The sequence below is a fragment of the Cydia pomonella genome, chromosome 17 (assembly GCF_033807575.1).
Source record: "Cydia pomonella isolate Wapato2018A chromosome 17, ilCydPomo1, whole genome shotgun sequence".
In the NCBI taxonomy this organism is placed as follows: domain Eukaryota; kingdom Metazoa; phylum Arthropoda; class Insecta; order Lepidoptera; family Tortricidae; genus Cydia; species Cydia pomonella.
In genome coordinates, this window is record NC_084719.1 from 5,126,819 (window position 1) to 5,151,108 (window position 24,290).

Here is a 24,290-nt window from a genome sequence, read left to right on the forward strand (position 1 = left end):
ACATTACCCAGATTGACATAGAATTGCCACAACAATATCGAATTACACCCAAAAGGATACAAAATAATAAATAAATAAATAATAATAAATAAATAATAAATATTATAGGACATTATTACACAAATTAACTAAATCTCACAGTAAGCTCAATAAGGCTTGTGTTGAGGGTAGTTAGACAACGATATAATAATATATAATATATAAATACTTAAATACATAGAAAACACCCATCACTCAGGAACAATCCATGCTCATCACACGAATAAATGCCCTTACCAGGATTTGAACCCGGGACCATCGGCTTCGTAGGCAGGGTCACTACCCACTAGGCCAAACTGGTCGTCGAATACACTACAGCATTAGTATTAATCGGTTATACATAGTACTTATCTTTATAAAGAACCTTACAATTAAAAGTTGACTATAAATAAGGTACCTTTTAGACTTTTATTCTAATCAATTAAGAATAAGAATAAGACACCCTGGACCCGGGTATGTCCTTAAACTACGTCCACAAGAGAGGTATGGGCATTGTGAATGTCATCTTGCTCTGTGTGGTAGGGCACAGCACAGCGGATGTCATTCCAGATCTAGAGCAGAGCCCAACTGGGGAAGTACCTCCACCTTACAGAAAATCGCAGCCAAATAACACTAGACCCTACTCATAGTGTTGTGTTCCTGCCGGTGAGTAAGGTTGCCAGAGCTCAACGAGGGGCGGGAGGGGGTTAGGGTCGGCAACGCGCATGTAACTCCTCTGGAGTTGCAGGCGTACATAGGCTACGGATACTGCTTACCATCAGGCGGGCCGTATGCTTGTTTGCCACCGACGTAGTATTAAAAAAAGGCACCATTTATTGGCACACAATAACAAAAACAGATAGGTCACAAAATACAATGATTAACTTTAAAAAATTGGCATGGGCGGCAAAAGGAACGGGCTCAGCATATGCTGCGTCAGTCATTTCATCACAATTGACTGCGCAGCGCTGATTTTCAGTCCGTCCCCTTCACTGAACGACATTGATATGACATGCGGGTTAATAATGTGTGTTTGGTGCGAACTCATACATTTGCAAATGTAGGTACAAATTGTTACGATGTGTGGTAAATAGGTACTTCGGAAAAGTTGAGGAGACTTGCTCAAACCCCTAGGGACATGTAAATAGACTCCTTACAAAACTTAGTTCGGAGCACTTATGGGATCACTTCAATGTTGGAAATCGGTCAAATGCGTTTTATCGGAAACCGTTTGACATGGATACCTAAAATATGGAATACGAGTAGTTAAAGCAACTACTACAACTAATACTGTGAATAAATTAAAGCCGCTTATTTCTTATTTTAATGGGAAATTTGGAGGATTGAGAGGAGTAAGCTGAATTTATTTTTCATCTGTAAGAATCGTGTGTGTTAGGTATCATTAGAAAGCTTGCAAGCTAAAGTCGATGGACTCGGTTTGAGTTAATTTCACGTGCAGTTTCGATAGAAAAAAAATCCATTTAAATTAGCAAATGTTCATACAAAACTGTTCTCCTCTGTCGTCGCGATTTACGAAAATACTTACATAGTAAACACCCCTATAATGGAACAGGCACCAGTAATGGGATGGTATGGACAAATCCTGTAAAACAAGTGGTTTACCGTCAGTTTTTAATCGCTGGTAACATTTTACCATAAACAAGAGCCAAAGAGCTGCTTAAGTTGAATTTTTCTACCTCCACCTTCCATAAATTTTTCATTGATATTTGTCAGTTTGAAAATGAATGGCGCCATACATCCCATGGCTGGAGCAAAAAACCAGTTTTAATTGCTTAATAATATTGAAACCAATTGAAGTAGCTTACATTAAATACAAAGAAAATATACAGGACGATTTGGACATTAAACTTTTAAAGCGTAAAGCGGTAGAAATTTTACAGGTGTTTTTCTCTTAAATGTCGCATGACTGGTGCCGTTAGGATATACCTTGAGCCATGTCATTAGGCAGTGAACCGCTCAAGCTGATTGGTGCTCGCGAAATGCAATCAAAATCGTCTCAAGGACACGGCTTAACTTAAGGTCGTGTCAAAACAAAAAAATCTTAAAAAATGGTTAAATCACAACCGGCTCCTTGCAATTGTAGATAATGCGACGTCTGTAATTCCTGCGGTAATTCCTTTATCCCCGCTGCTTTGAAGTTATTAAAACCGTAAGTACTTCGTTTCTATCTAATCCTTTCACAGTAATTAAAACCAAGTAAATTTATCAACTACCTAAATCCAGCTTTAGGTTTGTGATTTATCAAGAAAGTTAGACATCGTAAATCCGGGTCTAATCTAAACTTTGAGAGTCAGCATTAATAGTACAGACAGTCTTTTTCCTCGCGTTGTGCCGGCATTTTGCCACGACTCATGGGAGCCTGGGTTCCGCTTGACAAATAATCCCATGATTTGGCGTAGGCACTAGTTTTTACGAAAGCGACTGGCATCTGACCTTCAAACCCATAGAGTAAACTAGGCCTTGTTGGGATTAGTTCGGTTTCCTCACGATGTTTCGTACATATAATAGGTTCCGAAAAACTCATTGGTACGAGGCGGGGTTTGAACCCGCGACCTCCGGATTGCAAGTCGCACGATCTTACCGCTAGGCCACCGGCGCCTTTTTCAACGATACCTCACACTATCTGGTCATAACAATAAAAAAGAAAACATTTGGTATGGGAGGTACTTACCCTAATTTTTTTTTGTAGTATACCCTAAAATCGAAACTCATCCACGAATTGTCCTTTCCCGGCCTCTGCAATAATATACTATTCTGTTTCACCATAATTCAAAGTGCTCATGCTTAACCATATTTTGACTTTATATTGAGCCTCTCTTACCGAGCAGGTTTTAATGTCGCTATTTAAGTGCAGGTAAGGGTAAGAGAAAGTTGCAGTTTTTCAGTAATTGTACATAATTAGGCATATTATGTATATGTTTGTGTGCTATGATAGAACTACGCAATATGAAAAGTTGGCGTACAGTGAGGTCCTCACTTTCGCATTGTGTAAAAAATCTTTTCGGTTTTGAAAAAAATACCTTTAGTAACGATCGTTGGGATCTCTCTAGAAGAATTAGATAAGTGTTTGCTGCACTACCCCACACTGAGATGCGATACGTAATTACGGACTGAGCTAGAGCAATGTAGGTCGATTTAAGGAGCGGCTTATCCATGAAATCTCGAAGATTGTTAATAGTTATTTGTGTCCCAAGGAAGGAAAAGTAGGAATTTGCGTGCCGCGTGTAAAATTGTTACCCGAGCCGAAGGCGAGGGTGGCAAACACGCGGGATGGAATGTCCTACGTTTCCTCCCGTGGTGCGCATACTATTTTTCTGCTCGACGGAGGTAGAAAGCGGCAACTTCGTTTAGCGCAGCGGGAGCAAAGTTGACGCTTTCCGCCCGGAGGGCAGAAAATGATATTTCGTAGTCGTATATAAGTCCCGAAAAACTCATTGGTACGAGCCGGGGTTTGAACCCGCGACTTCCTGTCGACATTCAGATTGCAAGCCACACGCTCTTACCGCTAGGCCACCATTCACCAACGCTTCAACAATTGTCTATATATAAGTAAGTTAGTAATATAGTCGTTCGATTTGAAGCTGGTCCGAAGCGGCTAATCATTTGTCTATTGTTAACTAAAACCACGCGTGCGACTACCTTCAAAAAAAGGGTCGTATAATTCTAATTGGCTCCTGAGCACCGGCTAGTCCAACGCTCAAAAAACCAGTGTAGGTGCGCTCTCCGATAACGCGCCTTTGTTACGAATATCGAGGACACATTTTAGACTGGTTCGGTAGCGTTCGATCCTCAGTAACCGTAACCACACAAGAAATAGCAAATAATTTTTTCAATGGTTCATTTTGAATCTTACTTCAATTACCATAGGAGTTGTCCTACGTTTGCAATTAAATAATTGGTTAAAGTGACCGGGCCCTTTTTATTGCGGGTAGTGGCACGCGCTGTTTTAGTTAACAATAGACAAAGGATAAGCCGTTGGGGACCAGCTACAAATCTAACGACTATAAATATTCTTTATTGCACCACAAAGAAAACATTTTTATATACTAATCTACCACTTTTTTTTTCAGAGCAATATTTCATTCTAGTCCGAGAATTCGTGAAACAATATGGTGACCGGTTCGTGTTCAAAGTGTTCAACACGCGGGTCCTCAATATCTGCGGGGCTAAGGATACAGAAGTGCGTATGCATAGGTACACCTATATAGTCCTCCTCATCGTTTTCGATGACGGCGACCCTAATTATAAACATTATGGACGTTGTCTAGCATGAGCCCTAATGTGGCTGGCCAGGCCGAACTTGCTCTTAAATACTCTATTGCACGCATGACAATAAAATTGGCCAGCTGCGTTGAACGTGTACTCTTTGGCTTAGGTCTCTCTTTCCGTAACTGGCGTTTTATGCCAAAAACCAAAACGCCAGCTACACCTAATGTGTGAATGTCACGCCCTCGCCATACAAAAAATGAAGGACTTTGGAGCATGCTCTCTGAAACCCAAGGAATTCAAAATCTAGAGCAGAGCCCCACTGGGGAAGTACGTCCATCTTACAGAAAACAGCAGCCAAATAACACTAGACCCTACTAATAGTGTTGTGTTCCTGCCGGTGAGTAAGGTTGGGGGTCATCCATTAATTACATCACACGTTTAGGGGGAGGGAGGGGGTCAAGAAAATGTGACATCTTGTGACACGGGGGAGGGGGAGTCACATACTTTGTGACGTCACATTAACTTCATCAGTAACCGATAATTTATTAATTTTTTTTTATTCGCTGTACAGTTAAATGCCGAGTTTTTGGAACGATAATAGTTTTTATTAATTTAATTCTCCTTCTTAATCGGTTTTGTGTTATAAAATTACTAATATTTCTTTTATAAAAAATATTTTGATAATATATTAATATTATTACCTAATACGAATAACCGATTACGTTGAAAACAAAATTGCCAAAAATGTGACGTCACACCAGGGGGGGAGGGGTTTGCCAAACGTGACCAAGTGTGACAAGGAGGGGGGGGGGAGGGTTTAAAAAACCTCGAAAATCGTGTGAAGTAATTAATGGATGACCCCTTGTTAGAGCTCAACAAGGGGGTGCGGAGTGTTAGGGTCGGAAACGCGCATGTAACGCCTCTGGAGTTGCAGGCGTCCATAGGCTACGGAGACTGCTTACCATATGCTTGTTTGCCATCGTAATATTAAAAAAATGCTACCCATGAGCTCCATATGGAGAAAGGTCGAAAAAGCTCTTAAGTAGTGGACGGATGTTTCCTAAGGTGTACACAAAAGATTCCTATGGGTCGAAGTGTATCCCCAAGGGCTCCCGAAAACCATAAGAAGAGTACGCAATGTACCACAGGGTGCCTAGCCAATGTGACAATGGTTTTCGCTTTTTCGCGGTTTCGGTTTAAGTTTTTAATATTTGTTGTTATAGGTGTATATGTAAACACGCTTATAACTGTCTACCTTTAACCTTTAACGGTTCCTGACACAGAGCCCCTTAAAGTCAGACGGACGGACAGCCGTAAGCTTCAGTAATCCGATTATCACCCCTCGAGCAGGGGCGACCAAGGTGAGTTGAATTGAAACAGAGGTAAATTGAAACAACGTCAATTTTGCGGTATTTATCGTCTTGAGCACATAGACGGACCAGCGGACGGTGGCACGAGGTTAAACATCGTTTTTCCAGCTCGATTACAGTTGCAGATGTCTCAAAATTGCCGTTCTTTCAACGTACTTCTGTTTTAACTTACCTCGGTCTCCCCTACGGAACCCTAAGGGCCTGAATAAGCTACTTGCCACTTATCGCACGAATAAAGCCATCGTTGGCGTTTCACAATATTCAAATAAGCTTAACTGGTAGATAAAGTGCAAAGATTTGCAGGAAGTTTTATCTGGCAGTTAATTTATTTGTTAAATAGCTATCCAATACTTTACTTGGACATTGTGAAACAAGTCCTTAGACAAATCGACTTAACTTCACAGTCAGCTCAAAAGGTTTGTGTTGTAGGTAAGGCGATGATACAGAGATTATACAGGGTGATTTCTGGGTCGTGATCCAGAACCACTTTTTCTTAATCTATAAATGATTCACATTATCATACGGTAGTATTTGATTTAAAGATATTTAGTTTAATATTTATTATTTTTCAAGTAAAATTAATCTTATATGAAGTAATCATGGTCACCCTATGACTTTTGACATACGCTGTATGGAAAGCGACAAGACGTCACATTGAGTAGGGTGACCAAATTGTATGCAAAAATGTTTTTTTTTCTACTTGTCATCTGAAAAATAATCATAATTATTGGTGATAATAAATAATGAGCAACATCATTAGATTCATCTTTGAGTTCTGTGTGATGTCTTGTTCTCTTGCTCCACGACCCCGAAATCACCCTGTATATATAATTATATATAAATAATAAATAAATAAATATTATAGGACATTATTACACAAATTGACTAAGTCCCACAGTAAGCTCAATATGGCTTGTGTCGAGGGTCTTAGACAACGTTATATATAATATATAAATACTTAAATACATAGAAAACACACCCATGACTCAGGAACAAATATCCATGCTCATCACACGAATAAATGCCTTTACCAGGATTTGAACCCGGGACCATCGGCTTCATAGGCAGGGTCATTACCAACGAGGCCAGACCGGTCGTCACAAGGGTCGTATATATTTTAGGTAATAATCTCTCAATTATCTTTCTTTCTGCAGGTAATTTTGTCACATTCTCGCAATATTACGAAGAGCAGTCACTACACATTTGTGGAGCCAATGCTTGGAACCGGACTGTTACTTAGCACAGGTAGATTTACAGGGAAAATTTACCAGGGATGTTTCGTGTTTTTAAAATAAATTATTTCACACCATGCCTGAAATAAAGCGGCAAAAAAATATCAGAAAAGCCTAAACCTTAAAGAGTACGTAACTTGACCGTGACGTCATTGTTTTTTTATTTCATAGAGATCCTATAGAGATTATAGTATTTTTCAAACTGGAAACTACGCTGATAGATGTCAAATCGATACAATTTCGCGATATTTGCATTTTTAGGTTATAAATTGTATGGAAATTACACCATTGACACCTATCAGCGTACCCTTCCAATTTGAAAAATTACTTATAATCGTTTTGACAGTTCGAAAAGCGAAACTGATTAGACTAAGCAGGATCGCCCACAGTATGTGGACTACGTTTCATACAAACGTAGTCCACATACTCGTATTCCTCTCTGGTTGTTAACATTTTTGAAAATATTTCGACACAATTTGATGTATACCTTTTACTTTTTATGAAATCCAATAAGCAAAAACAAGTACAGTAATAAAACTTATAAACTATTACGAGAATTAAGTACGCTCTAAATAAATAAATAAAACTTTTACTCCCCCCTTTTTACTTCCCCTTTTTTATTGCCCCTACAGAAGGGTGCCCATAAAGCTGGCAACATTCCTACGCTGAATGTATATTAACCACATTATATACCAGCTCGTTTGATTTTTTTTCGATTTTTACTTATTACATGAATTACAAGGCGTATATAGGCTACGGAGACTGCTTACCATCAGGCTTTCCGTATGCTTGTTTGCCACCGACGTACTATAAAACAAAAAAAAATGAGCTTTTTCATACATATGAATAATAAGAGATCTGTACCTCAAAACCTTTCAGTCAAAACCTTTGTGACAGAACTTATGACCTGATTAAGTAGGGTTACATTATATCGTTATATTATGATATTTTATTTATAATAATAATATTAAAATTAAATTATGACTACTTATTTATTAATTATTATTTTTTAAAATCCCAAAATAAAAGGAACACCCTAAAACCTACCCTTATACATTCCATAGGTAACAAATGGCACAGGCGTCGAAAGCTCCTGACCCCAACGTTCCACTTCAACATCCTGAAAAACTTCGCTGTAGTCATGGAAGAGCGAAGCAGATCCTTCGTTCGTCAGCTTCGGGAGACAAAAGGGTCAGAGGTCGAAGTAGCTTCGCTGATCAAAGACTTCACTCTTTATACTATCTGTGGTAAGTTTTTGGGAAGAAGAACCACGAAAATCTAAATTTCATTATAAGGATTGCTCACGTTAGAATGGCCCGCATCCAGGCCGAGGCATTCGACGTCCGACACTTCGTTAGAAAGCATCACGTGGTCACCGGTTTTAAGAGAGGTATGGGCACTGTGTGGGCACCGTCTGGACGCCCTAGATACCACTGGAGAGACGAAGTGCAAAAAGACCTTAGCGAACTCCGCACCGTCAACTGGACAGAAACGGTTTTAGATAGAGAAGCATGGCGGTCTTTGGTGTCGGAGGCCAAGATCCATCCCTTCGGGTCGCTGCGCCACAGCAGTAAGTATGGGCACTGTGAATGTCATCTCGCTTTGTGTGGCAGGGCACAGTACGGCGGATGTCATTCCAGATCTAGAGCAGAGCCCAACTGGGGAAGTACCTCTACCTTACAGAAAACCGCAGCCAAATAACACTAGACCCTATCCATAGTAATCCAGTTGCCAGAGCTCAATGAGGGTGCGGAGTGTTAGGGTCGGTAACGCGCATGGAACATCTGGAGTTGCAGGCGTCTATTGGCTACAGAGAGTATTAAAAAAAACCGTCATAGATAATGAAGTGTCAGTTGCCTCAGCCCGGATCTGGGCCGCTCTGTCGTGTCATCCTATAATTTGTCTCTCTATCACTCTTGCATATTCGGGTGTTAAAGTGGCAGATAACGAAATTTCGATTTGCCTCAGAAACTCAGGACGTTGAGTAATTACAGTATTTGTAGGCCAAACTCAGTTAAGGAAAATATTAGAGGCAACTCTTTATTTTTTCTGTAGTGAGTTCACAAAGAGACAGATAGCTTGAATACCTAGGAGAGACAGATCACGAAACTTCGATAATACCTCTAGATACTCGGACAATAATAGTATAAGCTTGTCTAATGCCTTGATCACACCGAGTACAGTGGCGAGAGAGTGCCCTCTGCCGAATGCTCGGTTCTTGTGTACTTTGTGACGAGTACTCGGCCTAGTAAAATGACGAGCGAGTCACACGGACCTTGTTCTGGTTACCAGGCCGAGTGCCCACCTCCGCACTCAGGATACCTCGTGAAGACTGCGCTCGCCACTCGACAGGTGTGAACGCGACCACTCGCCATTTGACAGTAGCGAGCGTTGACGTGCACTTTTTATCTTTTTGCTATTCTTATTGATGCACTGACGAATCGCTTGAAAGTGAACTGACTCGTCAGGAAAAGCAAAATACATGTAACCCACCCTACTCTCTCGGCCAAGTACCAATTTGCTGCCTCGCCACTATACTCGGTACATGTGATCATGGCAAGCAAGTCTAAGCACCGATTTGAAAGGAAAAAGTGAGAAATGCCATTATAAACGTCATATTTACATAGACATTTGAATAAATTGTAATGCACAATTGGTCTGACTCTAGTTATCTTGGGTTTAATTCATAAAACCTTTTCCTCCTATATTTCAGAAACTGCAATGGGCATCAGCTTAGATCTAGACAAATCTAAACCAGCTCTAGACTATCTTGATGCTGTCATTAACATTGGACCTTTAATCTTAGAAAGAAGCGTAAGCTTCTGGCTGCATTCGGACTTGATTTACTACAGACTACCCGCTGGCAAACGTCAAAAAAAATACTTGAAAACAATCCACTCTTTTGCCGATAATCTTATTCATGGGAGAAAACAGCAGAGACTTAGGGATATGGAAGAGTTTGAGACGATAGAAGAAGCTGGAGTTAAAAGGCGGTTGGCGTTTTTGGATCTCTTATTGGAAGTTGAGAGTAAAGGAGAAATAGATGTGGAAGGGATCAGGGAAGAAGTGAATACGTTCATGTTTGAGGTGAGAAAACGCCTTTGGGTTCTCAGTGGTTTGATTTTGGGTTTATAATTGTAGGGTATCCATTCAGGTTAAAGTTTTTGTTGAAAATATTATAAACATTATTTTCATTGATGGATTCAATGTTTTCAGGGCCATGATACTACCGCAAATGCCCTAACTTTTGGCATTATGTTGTTGGCTGCCCATCCAGAAGTGCAGGTGCGTATGCTGCTATATCTTCAATGTACCTTTAATGATATTCAGTGGTGGAGACAGAGGGTGGGGTTTAAGGGGTCGGGGTTATAGATGATGGTTGAGGATTGAGGGGTTGGGGTAGGAGTTGAGAGTGAGGATTGAGAGGTCAGAGGGTTGTGGGCTGTCCTATTCTGTCTCATTATTAAGAATAAGATAAAGATAAAATAATAATAATAATTTAGAACAAGTTTACTGTACCAAATTACTATTTTTGGCTTTTTTTTTCTAGGATAAAATTCGTGAAGAATATCGCAAAATCATCGGAGAGGCGGATCGTGCATTCACCATGACTGACTTCACCGAGATGAAGTATTTAGAAGCTGTGATCAAGGAGACGCTTCGCCTGTATCCCAGCGTACCGTTTATTGGACGGACTGTTACTGAGGACTTTATGCTCGGTAAGGAAAAGTTTCTTGTATAAAAATCATTTAACAATCTAGTCCTAGTGTATCAAACTTCTTTAAAAAAAAATAACTTCTAGGTACTGTATGTTATTTCATGTATTTCTATTCCATATTAATTTAAATTGTATTTTTTTTTAATTTAATGCACGTGTAACCAGATGTAATATTTTGAAGAGATGTGTCCCGCCGAGTTTTTAGTCGGTCCCATATGGGTCCCATCTTCTCGGGTCAAAGGTATAGGGTTAGAGCCATAGCGTTGACGTTCATAGACGCATTGTAATATGCTTACTTGAAATAAACTAGGTAGCTTTTTTTATCGTATCGCCTACCGGACTGTACTTTTCTCTCAACAGTTAACTGCTAATTGATTAATCTAACTACTTTTATACAACGTGTGTATACTCTCTGGACATTAACCGAGATCACGAGTAGAGTTCCTTCTCAGGTATGTTCTAATATGGTAAATTATTTGACTAGAAAAACATAAAAAAAAAAATATTAAATTTAAATTAATTCAAATAAATCATCAATAAATAGGAGCCTGCTGTATCAGTCGTTCACAATGATGATAAGATTAAAGTAACACTAGACACTAGTGACATGAGGACATGACATACTGTTTAGCTACCGTGTATCTACATACAGACTGTTCCGAAGTATTATATCGTGAATTATTTTCTTCGCTAATACTGTGGCGTTTGGAATGAGACTTTGTACGGTCAACCAATTTGATTCCTAGGCCACTATAGAACCATGCCATAATGACTTCTACGACAGTGCTTATTGAGTGATGCGTGTCAAGTATCTAGTAGTTAAAGCGACAAGGTTCTATAGTGGCCTAGGATTCTAATTGGTTGACTGTATACATAGATTATAAATACCCTAATCGACACGTCCCATTCATCTATGTCCAGAGGGTAGAGAGACGTTGTATAAATAAAATCGTACTGTTTTATAACCTAATTCCCTCGGCGGCGGCGCGGCGACAGCAAATCAAGGCCGTTTATTCGTACAGTCAACCAATTTGAATCCTAGGCCACTATAGAACCTTGTCGCTTTAACTACTCTATACATGACATGCATCACTCAATAAGCACTGTCGTAGAAGTCATTATGACATGGTTCTATAGTGCCCTAGGCATCAAATTGGTTGACCGTACATTTGGTCGAACGCAATGTAGGAATGGCCTTGTTTTGCCACTTGCGCCGCTTGCGTCCAGTCCGCCTTATATTTATTTAATTTTAGACTCTCCAACAGGAATAGCTATGAGAAGCGAAAATTGTTGGAAACATTAGCAAAAACAACCGGTTCTAGAACGTGTTTGTGTGAACTGTACTTTTCTTTCCACAGGCAACTAATACTCATCGAGACAATTCTAAGAACCCCAAACACAATTAGGTTGCGTTGTTTTATCACAGAGTTCCTATGTCCACCTCTTGTCTCCATCATCCGATCGGCTTGATGGTACCATAATATTGCATTGTCACCCGACTTACATACATATGTATGCAAATTTTCAGCTCAATCGGAAACCGGGAAGTGGATCAAATTTAACTTGCAAGATTTGATTACAAACAGACAACGGTCAGGTGAAAGGAAATAAAAGCTTGTAATATGATGCCAACCAAAGTTTTTATTGACTAATCACAACTTTTTTGAATAGCGGGTAAGTAATTGTTCAAAGTTGCGGGCGAGGTATATTTAAGAAGATATGACTGACAGTGATTTGTGTTCGAAATTTAGAAGTCGGTTAAAAAAACATATTTTTCGTTCAGATGACGTCCTAGTCCGCGCCGGCACTCAAGTCGCAGTGCGAATCTACGATCTCCAACGACGCGAGGATCTCTTCCCAGAACCTCATAAGTTCAAGCCGGAGAGGTTCTTGGGTGCAGACCACAGGCCCTACGCCTTCGTGCCCTTCAGCGCTGGCCCTAGAAACTGTATCGGTAAGACATCTCTCTCACTCTAACTGTTCTTGAATCTATCGGCAGCGAGGGCTCTCGTAACCAGTCCAGGCCAGAATCTCCTGGAGTCAGACCATAGGCCATACGCCTTCGTGCCCTTCAGCGCTGGCCCTAGAAACTGTATCGGTAAGATATGTCTCCTACTCTAACTGTTCCATCATGAAAGTTCAAGCTAGAATGATTCCTGGAGTCAGACCACAGGCCCTATGCCTTCGTGGCCTTCAGCGTCGGCCATAGAAACTGCAACGGTAAGATACCACGTTAACGATATAACCCATTTAATGTAAGAACGCGTTTTCCCTAGTTACGAGTAAAACTAGTTTTCCGTATCGCCTTGGTGAAAATGCGTTTTCACAGGTTTTGGTACCGGTTAAATAAGAAAAAGAAGCTGTTATGTGTTAGCGAGACGGATATTGACCTAAAATATTTAAATTCCAGCTCCCTCTTAACAAAGAAGCATAGGTATGGTAGGAGTAAAAACTTGAAATTATTCGTCCTAATTTATATGGAAAATAAGTCAAATTCGACGATATTACCATTCTTCTTCTTCTTCTTCCTCGCGTTGTCCCGGCATTTTGCCACGGCTCGTGGGAGCCTGGGGTCCGCTTGACAACTAATCCCAAGATTTGGCGTAGGCACTAATTTTTACGAAAGCGACTGCCATCTGCCCTTCCAACCCAGAGGGTAAACTAGGCCTTGTTGGGATTAGTCCGGTTTCCTCACGATGTTTCTTTCACCGAAAAGCGGCTGGTAAATATCAAATGATATTTCGTACATAAGTTCCGAAAAACTCATTGGTACGAGCCGGGGTTTGAACCCGCGACCTCCGGATTGCAAGTCGCACGCTCTTACCGCTAGGCCACCAGCGCTCCTACGATATTACCATTCACTCAGGGATAAAAAAAAACCGCAGCCTTCCAGTATATGCAGTAGGATAATGGACTTCCCCAGTCCAGTTAACCCTTTCAACCTTCACTTAGCGTTATCCTAATAACCTAGATTCCCTTCTCGGCTAAAAGGTCAGTCATCCACTATTTAGTTTGACAGTAAAAACACTAGTTTGCAAGATTTTTCCTTATAAAGAGTTGTTAAAAAAAAATAAAAGCAAGTTTAAAAGCCGGTTCGTGATCACATTAGGATGTCATTCGTGTACGGTGGCCGTGTTTGAGCGAGTCCAAGGTTTATGTGAACCAATATAAGTGAGTTCTTATATTAGCTAGAATTACAAACCAACACTTACACTTAATATTGATTGTTAATTTTCTATCTATTTAACTAATAATTTTTTTTTCAAGGGGGCAAAGGAACTTTTACATGATAATTAATCTATTGCCAGAGAAAAAGTAAGATAGATATAGAATTCGCATTTAAAAATTGTATTCCCAAATAGTACCTGAACCATGTCGTAGGAATTTGTTGACCAAAATTCATATATTAATATTGATTAATGTAAAAAGATGATGTGGTGAAAGCCTTATTAAAATAAGGCTTTGTATTAAAATACATAAATAACCGGAAGAAAATCAAGGACCACTGAGTTACTGTAGTTAAGAATATTTACGTAATACTATGTGTTAATATAATATGTAGTACCGTTCACACGAGCATTCAGTTTGCAAAAACCGTACCCGCAAAAAACTGGACATACGTGGGAAAGAGCTCTTACACTGGACACCCGAAGAATCTCCCGCACTCGTGCAACGAAGGGGAACGCAGTCTCCCTATAAAGTCTAAGTGCACGTCCGTTCCTGTTCTAGTCACGCATCGCTTCACAGAAGGTTCACCGAAACACTTAACTTTTCAACCGACATCAAAATTTCGAAGGTAGTAGTACTCAACATTTCTCTTTGATCGATCTTTGTTTTTTAGGGTTCCGTAGTCGACTAGGAATTATACTTTCGCCATGTCCGTGTGTCTGTCCGTACGAGGCTTTGCTGTGCGGTCGCAAGTGTTGAAAAACTGAAATTTGGCATGGATATACGACCACCGACCCGACCGGTCCGGTTTCGCCTAGTGGGTAGTGACCCTGGTAAGGGCATGGCCATGATGGTCCCGGGTTCAAATCCTGGTAAGGGCATGTATTTGTGTGATGAGCATGGATATTTGTTCCTGAGTCATGGGTGTTTTCTATGTATTTAAGTCTTCTTCTTCTTTGCCTAGCCTTTTCCCATGTCATTTGGGGTCGGCTCTCCTCGTCATTCTTCGCCAGGCGTATCTGTTCTGGGTCGTCGAGACATTTGTTTGAGCTTTCTTAAGGTCGTTGTTTATGACGGACATCCAGGTCGTAAGGGTTCTACCTCTGCCCGATCTTTTGGAGCCAACGTTGATGCTCAGGACTTGTCTAGTCATGTGATCTTCTGGCCTCCTCATGACATGGCCATACCACTTTAAGCGAGATTCGGAAAGCTTATCTTCTATGGGCCGGATCTTAAAACTGCCGCGGATGTGCTCGTTTCTAACCCTATCAAGTAGAGTGACACCTCCTGCCCACCTCAACATCTTCATTTCTGTTGTGTGCAGTTTTGTGGTATGGACCTTCTTCAAAGGCCAACATTCAGCGCCGTAGGTGAGAGCCGGTCGGATTGCGGATTTGTACACCTTCCCCTTCACACGCACCGGCATTCTGCTGTCGTATAGCACACCCGATAGTTCCCGCCACTTTATCCACCCCGTGCTGATGCGGTGAACTTTGTCAGCGTCAATGGAACCGTCATTGGCTACAACCGATCCAAGGTATTTAAATTGGCTGACTTCCCGGAGCTGATGGTTTTGCAGTTTCACCGGATTGCACTGCTGGTTGGGATCCGAGTAGTAGCAGCGCATGTACTCCGTCTTCTGTCGACTTATTTTTAGTCCGCCTGACTCAAGTCACTGAGGTTTTCTATGTATTTCTATGTATTTAAGTATTTATAAATATTTATATATTATATATATCGTTGTCTAAGTACCCTCAACACAAGCCTTATTGAGCTTACTGTGGGGCTTAGTCAATTTGTGTAATAATATTTATTATTATTATATTTATATACATGTTTTAACAATCATGCCGACAAAGTGGAAAAAAAAATTTTGGGTACACAAAAGGTGCTTTCTTATAATTTCGCTTTGTTCCTATAGTGTGGAGTATCGTTAGATGAGTCTTGAAAAATTCAATATTTAACAATCGTTTTGAAAAACGAATGTGTTCCCTTCCCCTATAACTTTTGGACCATAGGTCCAAAAAATATTTAAAATATCATTAAATTAGAACGTAATAAAAACATTTAATGAAAACTATAGCGAACATGATCAATCAAGCCGTTTTAATTTATCGTAATCTTGTTGAAGCGAGGCGCGGGGTAGAAAGGTAGTCAAGAGAAACACAGGCGCACTTTAGAATCGTCCGTTTACTACTACTCGTATAAACTGTCTCCTTCTCACAGCTACATACTACATCTATACTACACCACATTTCCTTCTTAGTAAAAAGACGTAAAAAGCGCTTCTAAGGTACTCCTTTTTGCTTATTACATGATACTTAATTTAAGGTTATTACGGAACCCTGCACTGAGCATGGCCCGACAAGCTATTGGTCGTTTTTAGGGTTTTTTTATGAAACTACTAGCTGTTGCCGGCGACTTCGTCTGCGTGGATTAGTAATTTTCTTAGCAAAGTTTTTATCCGCTCTGCTTTTTATTGATTTCGTCAGTTTCGAAAGCGTCGCATTGCACGTTCCTTGCTGCGTTTTAAGAACTGCATGAAACGCAAGATGGTCGCTTTTGACATCAGATAACGATGGATGGAGGGGTACCATCGCGAAGAGTTGCAAAATCCACGACAAGCCCGGTTCTAAGACCTTGCTTCTGCCAACATGGCTCCCTATTTCATTTGTCACAAATTTATGTGGTCGCACATGCCGATCCCGCATTTGCGTATACTGCTAAAAGACGTTGTCTCTCGGATACGGACGCTGCTTGAATCATCTGGCAAGATGTTAAAGGCCTCATAATATTAGACATAAAATACGTGACCGTGAAGTAAACTTTATGGCTCCTCTACTCGATGGCCCAGCGTAGGCCAGTCCAAGGGACGCATTAGAGCGAGCAAGTGATATTGCTATCTCATTTCACCGCATAGCTGCGTCCCTTAGACTGGCCCACGCTGGGCCATCGTGTAGAGGAGCCCTTAGAATGCCAAGAACAACTAAAGATGTTATGGCGGACGCTGTCAAAGTAACCTTGACACTTTCAAGTCAAGTTTACATTCGCTCGCTTCGCTCGCTTGCTCCCGTTAGCTTGGCGTGATAGAGACGTTTTTGTTTATAGTTTAAAAGCTTGATATAATTTAGGCGGGGGTTCCGAAAAAAATTAAATTACGCATTTTAAAGCAATTTTTTAGGTTCAGTGCACAAAAAGAAAACTAAAAAAATTTAAGGTGCGTTTTAAACCTATGTTCGTGTTTTTTTTTTCTATCGAACGAAAGTCAAGAAATCAGGTTTCGAATCGAAGAAGTTCCTATAAGTATATGCTCCCGACCGTTTTGGCCACGGCGACTGCTTCAACTCCTTTTTTGGCGTTCATGTGCTCTCGTGTGGCTGACGTAGCCGATCTTGTTGGCAAAGACCCGTGCGCACAACGGGCACGAGAGGACACCATCAATATAATTATAGCTGATCACCGCTGGTGGTCGGGCTTTCAGCTCATCCCTCTTGTCGTCCAGATCTGTTTGACGACGGGATTCAAAAATATCCGTATGTTTTTTAATCAAAGATCTCCACCCAGGGCGGTTGGCGGCCTGCTTTTCCCACTGTAGGGGCTCAATGTCGCAGTTCTTCATATGGCGTTTAAGCACGTCCTTGTACCTGAGGAGTTGTCCGCCTTGCTTTCGCTTGCCTTCCTCCAACTCGGAATAAAAGACGCGCTTAGCCACTCGACCCTCCACCATTCTTGAAACGTGGCCGCTCCAACGTAACTGTCGTCGCATGAGGTAGACTTCGATTCCACCCACGCCGGCTCTCCGTAGGACTTCGGTGTTCCGCACTCGGTCGGACCAGCTGATCTTTAGGATCTTACGGAGGCATTTAAGATGGAATCGGTCTAGTGTGCGGATGTGACGACGATATACGGTCCACGTTTCAGAGGAGTATAGTATGTTGGGCAACACCACCGCCATGTATATGGAGATCTTTGTAGCTAGCTTTAGGTCATGCGAGCGGAAGACCTTGGCATCCAGCTTACCGAATACTGCAGCAGCAGCTCCGATCCTGCTGTTGATCTCCGCATCAAGGTCGCACGAAGATGTTACCGTGCTCCCCAGGTAACGGAACTTGGTTACCTGCTTCAACAAATCTTCGCCAAGTGTGACTGTCAGTGTTTCCCGACCATGAATGTCCAGAGACATAACTTCTGTCTTCTTCACACTGACCTTTAGACCAAACTTGCAGCAAGATTGATGAAAGTCAGTGACAAGCTGCTGAAGGTCACCTGGGGACTCCGAAAGAAAGCATAAGTCGTCCGCATACATGATCTCGGAGACCACAGCGTACGAGACTTTAGTGCGTGCCTTAAACCTAGCTAGGTTGAAGAGGCTGCCGTCGGTGCGAAAGCGGATGCGAATTCCTCTCGGTGCATTTTGACTTTGCAAAACTTCACGGACAACTACTGCGAAGTATAGGGCGAAAAGTGTAGGTGCCAGCACGCACCCCTGCTTTACCCCACAGGTAACGGGGAAAAAGCTCGACTCATCGACACCTACAGCGACGCAGCATTCCATGTCATCATGCAAGAGTCTCACGAGGCGTATGAATTTATCTGTGCATCCTAACTTTGCCAACATCATCCACAGGGCTTCACGGGGAACACTGTCAAATGCCTTCTCAAGGTCAACAAAGCAGAGGTACAAATTTTGACCCTGTTCTCTGCTTTTCTCTTGCAGTTGACGCAATGAGAAGATGGCCTCACAGGTTCCCCGATCAGGTCGGAAGCCGAACTGCGTTTCAGGCAAAATCTCTTCAGAGAGCTTCATAAGGCGGTTAAGAAGGATTTTGGCAAAGACTTTTCCGGGAGCTGTTAAGAGTGAGATACCACGATAAGAGTTGCAGTCAGCACGGTCACCTTTGTTCTTGTAGAGGGCCTTAATTCGCGATATTTTAAAGGTTTTTGGGACACGTTCTTCCTCCCACATACGAACAAATAGCGACCATACAGACGCGTGCAACTCATCACCTCCGTATTTCAGCAGCTCGCCTGGTATAAAGTCAATGCCAACCGCGCGCTTATTGTGTTGTTGTTTGATGGCAAGCACGACTTCGTCGCGAGACAGAGGTTCATCCAGCTCAGTCAATATAGGGAGTTGAGGCATTGAGCTAACATATGGTAGATCCGCTGTTCTATCCACGTTAAGCAGAGAGTTAAAATATTCTGCCCACCTCTTAAGCACATCCTCTCTACTTTTTAGCAGGTACTCACCGTCGACTGACTTAAGTGGTACCTTTGCATGAGAATTTGTACCAATCAGCTTTCTTACCTCCTTATAAAACTCCCCAAGCTGGTTAGTGTCCGCGAGCCACTGCATGCAACGAGCCCTGTCTTGCCACCACCTCTCTTTGGTTTCCCGCGTAAGCCTTCTCAGCTCCAGATCACTTTGCTTTATATCTGCTATACTTCCCCCTTGTCGAGTGTCAGTCCTGTGTCGCCGCAGTAGACGTCTGTGTTTGCACAATGCCTCCGTTAGAGCCCCGTCGTTCTCATCAAACCAGTCCTCGTTTTTACGGACTGCTGGACCGAGGGTCATTTTGGCAGTGTTCAGGATGTGAGTGGACAAGGAGCTCCAGGCAGCATCAACATCACGATTATCGTCAGACTGCGACGACAGCACATCAGACAAGGCTTCGGCATATTCCTTCCTCGCCCCTAGATCACCAAGCCTATCTACGTTTAGCACGCTGGCTTTGTCTTCCCGGATCGACGAGGGCGATGAAGGCAGATTCGCAACTTGGTGACAACAAGCTGATGATCCGTCCAACAGTTCGCACCACGCATGACGCGGGTGATTTGGACCTGGGAAACGTCTCTTTGTCGAACAATGGCGTAATCGATCAAAATTCCTAAATTGAAGTTCCTATAGAGATAAGCATCAAGATAGCTTTTTAATTTTTTGGCTAACGTAATCTAAAAAACCGCTACGATTTTTCAAAAATTCTGTCGGTTGAACCTACTGCAATTTAAGTTATTAGAGAATGGTAGATGCTTTGGCCGGGTAGTCTGATCAGCTCTCGTAGCTAACATGCCAATCGTTAACGCTCAGTAGCGTAGCGTAGTCATCTCTTTATCACTGTTCCATATTTGTAAACGACGCATTAAACTGGAACTGAAACATTAAAAAAAAAAATTAGTATATCATAATATGATATTATCATCGACTGGCAGGAGACGGTCAGGGCGGCCTCGTACCACATGGAGGCGATCAGTTGAGGAGGCTGGCTCAACTGGACTCGGCTGGAAACAGCTGGAAGTAGCCGCTCAGGATCGCGCCAAATGGGAAATTCATCCGGGACGAATAATCGATCTAGCTAGCTCTTATCTCTGCGAAAAGGCGCATTTTGAGTTTTTATACGTTTTTCGAGCAAAGCTTAAAACAACCGCATACTCGTAGAAACTCATTTGTCACATCTCACAAAACACTTTAATGGGGATGGAAAAGTTTGAAATGCGATGTGGGCACATTAAATATTTATCGTGTAGAATTGCCTGTGCAACGTGAATTGTGTAGTATGATCCATTTCCAAATTAACAATTTGACAATCTGGTACATATTTTAACATTGAAAATGTTTATCAGGACCGGTATTCGACTTGCTATGATCGTTTTCGTGGGGGAATTTAATTCGGATATATTTCGGAAAATTATAAAGGTACACGAAAGGTCGTGATGTTAAAAGATTCAGAAGTTAGCGGAGCATCTTATAGCACTAAGAAGAAAATCGATTCTTAACTGTCTTGGAAAATCAGAAATGGTGGGAAAACACGACAAGAGTCTAAAGTCCAGGGCGGGATATGAAGCAGGAATAATTAACTTTATACCCTAGAGCATAATCAGCAATTTTCTGCCGACGTATACCTACTCGTATAAATTGCCTCGGATGAAATGGGTCGCTTTACGCTCCAGTTGTACAATCTACTATTTTGACATTGCCGATTTTCAAGCAGCTCGATCATTTAACAACATGACTAGTAGCAGAATCCGACTAAGCTAACCCTGCACCGATTTGAATAGAACAAAGTGATGAGGTGTTATAATTAATAGAAATGCCATGGCCACTCTCTGTGAATGCAAATGTCATGCTAGCTTGGGTCGACTCATTTTGGTAATTTTTATATGTATGTATTATGTAACAGTTTTGAATGATTCACGGTTAGTTTCACTAGACTTAAATCGACCGGGATATAAACCGTGATTACTAATTCATCATATCAGCCTTTTATCGCCCACTGCTGAGCATAGGCCTCTCTTCTAGTACACCACTTATCCCGGTCCCGAGCCAATCTCATCCAGAAGTGACCCGCAGTCTTCCGAATGTCGTCCACCCAACGAGCCAACGGACGCCAGGCACTCCTTTCGTCTGAAAGTGGCCACCATTCCGTTAGCATTTTGGCCCACCTGCCATCACTCTGCCTGGTAACATGTCCCGCCCAGCATCATTTTAATTTGGTAATGACGTGTCCGACGTCTTGCACCTTGGTGCGACGTCGGATCTCGACATTCCTCACTCGGTCTTGAAGTTTGATGCCGAGCATGGCGCGCTCCATGGCTCTCTGTGCCACTCGAATTTTATGCACATTCTCCTTAGTGAGCGTCCATGTCTCGGCACCGTAGGTCATGGTGGGCAGGACACATTGGTTGAAGAGGCGAGTTTTTAGGCATTGTGGGATGTTAACGGGTTTGAGGATGTCCGCCAGTTTATTGAATGCCGCCCAACCCAGCTGGATCCTCCTGGAGATCTCCTTCCGTTGGTGTGCTTTGTCAAAAGATAGAACTACTGATTACCTTTTGTAATGTTTTTGAGCTCCCAATATTTCGACGCAGCTATATGCATCTTGATCGGTCGATTTAAGTTTATGTATTATGTAATTCATGAGCGGCGGAAAGCGCCGAGATTTCGAAACGTAATAAGTATAAGAGCCTCGGTAGAGAGAACCATTTTGTAGCATTTGGCGTTGATGCTCTAGGTCCATCGGGTCCCAGCGAGCACAAGTTTTTTGCAGAAATCGCGAAGCGTCTGGCTGACGTAACTGGTGACCGAAGAGCTGGCGGCTTCCTCGCACAACGTATCAGCATTACGATACAATGAGGAAATGCCGGCAGCATCCTTGGTACAATGCCTCAAGGGTCTATTTTAGATTTAAGCTAGTTATGGTAACACCACTGTATATATCCATTTTTTTCAGGTCAGCGTTTCGCGATGATGGAAATGAAATGCGTGCTCAGTATGATCTGCTCGGAGTTCAGACTGGAGCCGAGGATCAAGAGCCACCGGCCGGCGCTGGCGGCGGACTTAGTGCTGCGGGCCGTCGAACCCATCTACGTACGCTTCCTTCCGCGATAAGTCATATCATAAATAAATAGTTTCATCTGTTGCCGAAAGTTTTCTATATTGTTTCTATTTGTCCCTTTATCGGTCGTATGCACCTATGAGGGCGTCCGCTAGCTGGCGCGGGTGCACGCACGCGGGTGCCATTGTACAGGAATTAGTGACAGATTTGTATGGGGCACCCTGCAACTTTTTCTTAAAAGACACCACTTGGCACAGTTGTTCCTTGGGTCATTCTGAGCTGACTTAACCCGGTTGACACGCGGTACCCCCCGACTGGTGGGAGGGGGAGGGGGGTAAAAGGTACATCTCCCGTACTGCATTATGAGCTCCATATTTGGCACTAGCTGTGCCCGCGGCTCCGCCCGCGTGGTATTCGGTCTGTGTCAGTAACCGGCTCATTCACCGCTACTTTCTCTGCCTCTCCCCCGGAGGTGGAACTTGAAGTAAAGTTGACAGATGGATACGCTAGAGGACTATAGTCTAGATAAAATATTTTACAATTAGGTACCACTTAATAAAACTACACTCCAAAATCAATTGTTATTTTTTTTCAAATTCGTCCTTATTCAAATTTTTGACGTGATTTAAACGACATAAAGTAGTAGATGTATATCGGACAATACAGTTCCACTTTTGTATTTTTTTTACGTCCTTGACTGCTCCTATCCAAATCATGTCCATGGAAAATATCATCGAAATCGGTGCTCCAGACCAATCAGTCTAAGCATGAAAAGGTAAGAAATATACCCATAGAAATCCATACTTCCGAACACTATCGATTTTAGGTGTAATACCTATTAGTTAGAAGTAGGATTAGAGGAAAGGAGAATACTCGTAGATATCAAAAACTTGAGGCCGAGTATTTACATTTTGTTTACAGTTATCTTTATGTATGCATAACTAAATGTATACACATACTAATAAGTAGGTATGTAATAGTATATTTACATAACATTGACATTTTACAATATTTATTTGTACACCACATTGCGAGTCTCCCCGGCGGGCATCAGCACGAATAGCTCCGTGCAACTGGTAACGCGCGAGCACGCCACGTAGAGCTGCCCGTGCGAGAAGCAGCCCGTGCGCAGGTCCACGCCAGCGGCGCGCAGCGTCTGCCTCTGCGACTTGTTGATGTTCATGGCGAAGCAGACGCTCACAAACCCAAGAATGGCTCAGGTCTCCGTACACGCGACGAATGAGGTTTTCAAAGGCTGGAACGATCCTGCATAACGTCTCTGGTAGTTGTGGCTACGCCTAAAATCACGATCGTCGCTATAGTTTCGTAACCTCAATGCGTTGCGAGACTTTCGTGAAAGGTTCGCTTTTTTTCGGGAAGGCATTTTCAGTTTTTAGTTCTTATGGAATGTTAACGCGTATAAAATGCGAGTCCCAAATCGTTTGACATTTACACCGCAAACATCAGAGATTTTTTTTTTCATAGTTACGTATTAAGTACTTAAAAGAGGCGATACGTATGAATATGGATACGATAAAATTACGATTAGGTATAATTCATGACGGAGAAAATATTTTTTTAAATAATTATGCAGTTATACGCGTGTTGATATGTGTGTTGATTTTGCCACTACTTAACTATGTAAGTAAACTCATTTTTAACCGACTTCAAGATTTTGAAAAGGAGGAGAATCGAGGGAACTCTTCAAATATGAAAGTCATACATATAATGATTTTTGTATTTTCTTTAACAAATCTAGCATTTACATTTTAAAAAGTGACATTTGATGAAGTAGAACTGCTGATGATGATCAGAATGGAACTCTTCAACGATACACAGTACACGTTTGGCGATTTGTCCTCTTCGCTGTGTTTGTTAAGTAAATTAGATTTTCAAGACAAATTTTTGTCAAGTTCGAGTTCTGACGATGGGGTCCATGAGGAATCGAGGGAACTCTTCAAATGTGAAAGGCATACATGTAGTGATTTTTGTATTTTCATCAACAAATCAAGTATTTACATTTGTAGAAGTGACATCTGATGAAGTGGAACTGTTCATGATGAACAGAATGGAACTCTTCAACGATGCATAGTTCACGTTTGGCAATTGTTCTCTGTGCATCTTTGTCAAGCAGTTAGGTTTTCAAGACACATTTTTATATTTCTATCCTATTTAGTTTTTTTAATAATTATCTGGTGCTTTATTTCATGCATGGTGTGAA

The 24,290-nt window shown here is 41.8% G+C and overlaps 1 protein-coding gene and 1 long non-coding RNA gene across 2 annotated transcripts in view; one reads left to right on the plus strand and one right to left on the minus strand.

Annotated features, from left to right (window-relative positions):
- Positions 1 to 22,160, plus strand: part of LOC133527022 (cytochrome P450 4C1-like) — a 34,918-nt gene extending 12,758 nt beyond the window's left edge. The window contains exons 3-10 of the mRNA XM_061863909.1: positions 4,110 to 4,219; positions 6,773 to 6,863; positions 7,915 to 8,097; positions 9,564 to 9,937; positions 10,067 to 10,135; positions 10,401 to 10,569; positions 12,352 to 12,522; positions 21,965 to 22,160. Coding sequence (XP_061719893.1) covers positions 4,110 to 4,219; positions 6,773 to 6,863; positions 7,915 to 8,097; positions 9,564 to 9,937; positions 10,067 to 10,135; positions 10,401 to 10,569; positions 12,352 to 12,522; positions 21,965 to 22,122 — 1,325 coding nt within the window. The 3' untranslated portion in view covers positions 22,123 to 22,160. The remainder of the gene's footprint in view (positions 1 to 4,109; positions 4,220 to 6,772; positions 6,864 to 7,914; positions 8,098 to 9,563; positions 9,938 to 10,066; positions 10,136 to 10,400; positions 10,570 to 12,351; positions 12,523 to 21,964) is intronic.
- LOC133527033 (uncharacterized) overlaps positions 1 to 24,290 on the minus strand; it is a 351,591-nt gene that overhangs the window by 234,608 nt on the left and 92,693 nt on the right. The window lies entirely within an intron of this gene.